Here is a 5,847-nt window from a genome sequence, read left to right on the forward strand (position 1 = left end):
GGCTTAGAGAGCCAGTTTATGTAGGTTCCATGCAAACCACATCTTGACAGTGTGTGACGCACACTTCGGCATTTGAGGGCCACTGTTGACTATGCATTGTTTTATGCAGCATGTGTACCATTGGAGCTATATGGGTACACAAATGCAGATTGGGCAGGTAGCATCTCAGATAAGAGATCTACCAATGGATTTATGTTTTCATTGGGGAGTGCTATTGTAACATGGAGTAGCAAGAAGCAGCTTACAATTGCCTTATCGAGTACAGAGGAGCTGCAGTGATAGCATGTGAGGTAGCTTGGTTACGCAAGCTACTTGCTGATTTGGGATTGCATGTGGAGAGAAAGGTTGTCATATATTGTGACAATCTTAGCAGTATACAATTGGCCAAGAACCCAGTTTTCCATACGTGGACGAAACCACTTTACCAGGGGTAGAGTCTTGGCCTACATCAGCACACAGGATCAGGTCACTAACATCTTCACGAAGGCCTTGGGAATTGAGAAGCTCCGCAGATTTTGAGATATGCTTGGAGTTCATGAGCTGGAGTTGAGCTTGAGGAGGAGTGTTGAGATGTCAAGTTCAACATGACACTCATGAGATGCCTGTACGACCGTTCGACATTTATATCACTGGTGGGTTTAGTAGCTTGCACCGACATATCTTTCCCAGAGATTCTACAACTAGACTACACCAACTAGTCCACACCTACCTACTCCACTTAGCGTGTTCACATTATGGACCGCTTGTATATACTCTATTATGTGTGTTAGTCGCTTTATCTTCTTTGTAGACCTCTTTTGTTGTGCGAAGAAAAAGAAGAATTTTCAACCTCTCACCTTGTGTGTTCTCTTCTAGGGTTTGTGTGAGTGTGTGTGTGCTTGCAAAGAGCTTAAGCTCTCTTCTCCCCCCCTGCATCTTTTCACGTGTAATAACATCCAAATGCAATGTCATGCCATGCAATGCAATGTATTGTAATGAAATAATAAAGGCATGCAATGACATGCAACACTATGCAAATGACACATACATGCATTAACATGTAATTTATTGTAATGACACATACATGCATTAACATGCAATTGGATAATAAAGGCATGCAATGACATGCAACACTGTGCAAATGACATGCAACACTATGCAAAGGGCATGAAGTACCATGCAATGACATGCAACACTGTGCAAATGACATGCAACACTATGCAAAGGGCATGAAGTACCATGCAATGACATGCACATGTAATAACATTCAGATGCATTGCCATGCACATGTAATAACATTCAGATGCAATGCCATGCAATGTAATGTATTGTAATGGCATGTATTGTATTGCAATGTAATGTATTGTAATGGCATATACATGCATTGACATGCAATTGGATAATAAAGAGCAAGCAATGTCATGCAAACACAAAAATACAAATGTAAAAAATAAACTCACATGCAATGTTATGCAAATAATACATGGGAAGATGAGAGAGAGAGAGAGAGAGAGAGAGAGAGAGAGAGAGAGAGAGAGAGAGAGAGAGAGAGAGAGAGAAACAGGGGCCAAAGGGAGGGAAGAAGAGATTATGCATAGGGAGGGGGGGACAAGGAGAGAGGGAAGGAGGCTGGGAGAGTGAAAGGGAGAGAGGGAGAGGAGAGGGAGGGAGGGTTGGTGGGAGAAGGAGAGGGAGGGAGGGTGGGAGAGTGAAAGGGAGGGAGAGAGAGGAGAGGGAGGGAGGGTGGGAGACTGAAAGGGAGGGAGGGAGAGGGAAATAAAGGGGAGAGAGAGAGGGGGGGAGGATAGAGAGAGCTACCAAAGAGAGCGAAGGACAGAGAGAGTTAGGAAAGAGAAGGATAGAGAGAGCTACCAAAGAGAGCGAAGGATAGAGAGAGTTAGGAAAGAGAAGGATAGAGAGAGTAAGATAGGGAGGATACGGAGAGTGAGAAAAGAGAAGGATAGAGAGAGTGATAGGGGGAGGATAGAGAGAGTTAGCAAAGAGAGATACATATAGAGAGAGTGAGAGAGGGAGGGTGGGAGAGTGAAAGGGAGGGAATAGAGAGGGGGAGGGAAGAGGGTGGGAGAAGGAGAGAGAGGGTGGTGTGGACTGGGTTGGGTTTTGGGCTAGGAGGTGGTGGGACAAAGAGAGAGAGAGAGAGAGAGAGAGAGAGAGAGAGAGAGAGAGAGATGGTGGGAGAGGAGAGAGAGGGAGGGTGGGAGAAAGAGGGCAAGGGAGTGAAAGGGAGGGAGGGAGAGGAATATGAAGGAGAGAGAGAGGAGGGAGGATAGAGAGAGCTACCAAAGAGAGCGAAGGATAGAGAGAGTTAGGAAAGAGAAGGATAGAGAGAGCGAGATAGGGAGGATACAGAGAGTGAGAAAAGAGAAGGATAGAGAGAGTGACAAGGGGAGGATAGAGAGAATTAGCAAAGAGAGATAAGGATAGAGAGAGTGAGAGAGGGAGGGTGTGAGAGTGAAAGGGAGGGAAGAGAGAGGGGAAGGAAAGAGAGTGGGAGAAGGAAGAGAGAGGGTGGTGTGGGCTGGGCTAGATACCTATAGGAATCACGTGTATGGGTATGGCTACTCATCAAACTCATAGCTCTCCTATTCTTGGGTCTCTAACTTTGTAGATAGAGTCACCAAGTATAGTTATACTTGTGGGCTGGGCTAGATACCTATATAGGAATCACGTGCATGGGTATGGCTACTCATCAAACTCATAGCTCTCCTATTCTTGGGTCTCTAACTTTGTAGATAGAGTCACCAAGTATAGTTATACTTGTACGGGTCTCGGAGGAATGGGTTGAGATGGTAATATTAGTAGGTATAGCAACGGTGGTCTATACATTCCTCTTAGTAAGGGATTTTGGTAGGCAAGCATTAGAGCATGTGTTGTTGAGGAGTAGCTAGTGGGACTCGTAGGGCTAAGGGTGCTTGTTGCCTTGGCATGGGGACCATTTCTCATGGTGCTGGAGTCTACTGGGTTTCTTTGTACCGACAATGAGTTGTGTCATGGTTCCCATATGGTGCTAGCAATGAGCACAATGAGCAATGAGTTATGTCATGGTTCCCATGTGGTGCTAGCAATGAGCACAAAACAATGAGTAATGAGCACAATGAGTAATGAACACAATGAGCAATGAGCATAACATTCTTTGCTGCCTAGGCCTTAGCAATGAACCCTCCATGCTTGTATAGTTTTGGTCTTAAATTGAACATTAGATCATATCTAGGTGTTCAATTTGAGGAATGGGTTGGGCTTGGCCTTGGCCTTGAGGTTGCCCTTAGGCTGGCCCTGTTGTTTGCCAACTTGTCCATGGTTATGTCCTTGAAAAGAGGCAATAAAAAAATAAAATCGAAAGTTCCACCAAAGTTTGAAAAGTTTGACGACTAATCTACTATTTTTCTTATAACCAATATAACACACCCAAGGTTGTCCCCACCGCTGGGGTGGCGTTTCTTCACACAGAGCAGTGGCATGCATTTTCCAACTTGTTTCTCTCGGCCCCGCAAATTGATTGCATGTACATATATGAAGGCTATCGTTCGTCGCCGATGTATTGATGGTTATTCAACCATTAGTTCAGCTTAAGCGCGCGCTCTCGCTGTGTGTGCGTGTGTGCGTGTGTGTGTGTGTGAGAGAGAGAGAGAGAGAGAGAGAGCAAGCATCGGCGGAATAGATGGGGAGGACGGCGGCTGGGTTCAATTGCGCCAGCAGTTTGGTATGGAGAAACTGGGAGCCTGGAAAAGAATATCACAAGGCGTTGGCCATCAAAAACGTGAGCAGATTTGTGCAGGTAAACGTTTGGCCTTGCAAACAAAAAAATTGACCGACCGCACACATATTGATGCAAACCGTTCTCTACAAGATTTGTTGCTTTCAAAGCTTTTTAGACATTATTATATTGATGGAAACGCAGACCCTGCATTGGCACCCGCCCGATTGCCCTAATTTTGTAACCGAGTACCACGGTCCGGTCAGATTGAACCCTGGAGTCACCTCTGTTATTGGTCTGCTATTCAAACCTTCCAAATTGGTGGAGTACAACGGCAAACTCCAGTTCGCTGCATCCAAGGTGATCATCTTTGTGTAGTATGTACAATGATCTCAAGTACAGAAAAACCTCAAATGTACAATGATAGCAAATAATTTTGAGTACAGCAAAAGCTTCATGAATCATCATCATCGCCATTTACATCAACTCTTTTCAATTCTAGTTTGGCTCGTTTCAAATAAGGCCATTAATCTAGTCTTTTCTCTAAATAAGCATGTGCTAGACATACAATGCCTTTGACCACGCTTGCATTTTGCGTGTGAGTATGCTCAAGTGATGATTGTGTGAACAGATTTAAAGACCTTTGACCATACTACAATAATTTGATATTACTTTATGCTTACATTACAGGGATCATTCTCAATAACCTTAAGAGGTATAGCTTCCAAAGGGCATGTTCAATGCCAAGCTGATTTGAGTTTTGGAGGCTGTGTTGTAAAAGAGACTGCTCAAAAGCTCTTTCAGTTTGCCAATACTGGAGATGAAGCTACACCATATGAATGGATTGTCCAGCCACCCTTCTCCATATTCCCAAAGGCAGGGTTTTTACAACCTGGAGAAAGTGTATCCGCCACCTGCTACTTCATGCCAGACAAGGCATGCGCTTACTCCGCACAGGTACATTATCCTTGCTTTAGCAAAGCACAAAAACCTAACAAGTTTGATTAAACCATACTCGTCAATGAAAGTAGTTGTACACCACATTAGCCAGACTTTGGCTCACGAGATGTATTAGTTAACTTTTGTTCTGGATATTGGATTTGATATAGGCATTTTGTTTAGTCACTGAGGACGAAACAACAAGTATGAACTTGAGTGGAATTGGAAAGTTCACATTTTTGCATATCTCCCCTTCAGTCCTTGAATTTGGTGATGTTGTAGTGGGTTCAGCACAACAAATGGTTTTTGATATAGTGAACACATCCGAAGTGGTGGCAAGAATCCACATTGAAGTAATTGAAGATTGCATACAACCCTTTTCAGCGGTGTTTACAGTAGATCTGATTGAATTTTCAATACAGCCAAATGAGAAATTGTCAGTTACGGTATGCTGAATACAACATTATTCATTATAACTTATGTACTTTGTGGCAATTTACTATTTTTTGCCTGACCTTTACTCTTCTCTCCAAACCTAAATTTTTTGATGTGTACACAAATGTGTGTGTGTGTGTGTGTGTGTGTGTGTGTGAGAGAGAGAGAGAGAAGAGAGAGAGAGAGAGAGAGAGAAATGAAAATGAAATGAAATGATATATTAACGTCTCTAAGAGGCCATAGTGGCCTATGAGACCAAAACTGAGAGTACATCTGAAGTTGGTGTCTCATCAAAGAGAACAACTAAATGAGACTAAAAAGTACAATAAACTGATTGTCCTACAGTTATAAGAACAGAACTGTAAGACTCCGAGATGATACTGAGTAGAAATACTGGAAAATACTGAAAAATGTATATCAGGTAGATCCATGCATTCTGATCAGTTGAAGTATTGCCCTCTCCTTAGATCAAGTATCTCTCCCATGGGGCTGTCTAGAATGGACAGGCCGTAGAAGCGAGGTAGGCGCCTCCGATGCCGAGCAATAATGGCTCTGATCTGGCAATGGTGAGGATGCCGTGGTCGGGATCCTAGTGGGCGTGGCCAACGAGCACGACATAAGATAACTGCTCTATCAGTGGTGACTCCTTGGGAGTGTGGTCGGTGCCCTGATGGCCCAATGGAGGAGGTATTAGGAGAGGTGTGGGTTGGGTTGCTGGTGCTGGTGCCGAAGAAATCTGTCAGGGTCCTCTTTCTAGACACATCGTGGCTCGGCCTCCT

At 44.0% G+C, this 5,847-nt stretch overlaps 1 protein-coding gene across 1 annotated transcript; it reads left to right on the forward strand.

Moving 5' to 3' along the window:
• Positions 1–3,621: 3,621 nt before the first annotated feature.
• On the forward strand, positions 3,622–5,088 carry LOC147614056 (cilia- and flagella-associated protein 65-like). The gene is made up of 4 exons (XM_086780357.1): positions 3,622–3,775; positions 3,899–4,054; positions 4,385–4,651; positions 4,804–5,088. The coding sequence occupies exons 1-4, from the start codon at positions 3,659–3,661 to the stop codon at positions 5,086–5,088; spliced, it is 825 nt and encodes a 274-aa protein (XP_086636483.1). The 5' UTR covers positions 3,622–3,658.
• The last annotated feature ends 759 nt before the right edge of the window (positions 5,089–5,847 follow it).

This window comes from Cibotium barometz, chromosome 42 (assembly GCF_041138505.1).
Source record: "Cibotium barometz isolate CiBa-2024 chromosome 42, ASM4113850v1, whole genome shotgun sequence".
In the NCBI taxonomy this organism is placed as follows: Eukaryota; Viridiplantae; Streptophyta; class Polypodiopsida; order Cyatheales; family Cibotiaceae; genus Cibotium; species Cibotium barometz.

Bases quoted from the DNA above. Each gene is read 5' to 3' on its own strand.
- LOC147614056 (XM_086780357.1), top strand. From the start codon at position 3,659: ATGGGGAGGACGGCGGCTGGGTTCAATTGCGCCAGCAGTTTGGTATGG. The intron at 4,055-4,384 runs GTGATCATCTTT...CTTACATTACAG, and splicing joins TCCAGTTCGCTGCATCCAAG to GGATCATTCTCAATAACCTT. The intron at 4,652-4,803 runs GTACATTATCCT...GATTTGATATAG, and splicing joins CATGCGCTTACTCCGCACAG to GCATTTTGTTTAGTCACTGA.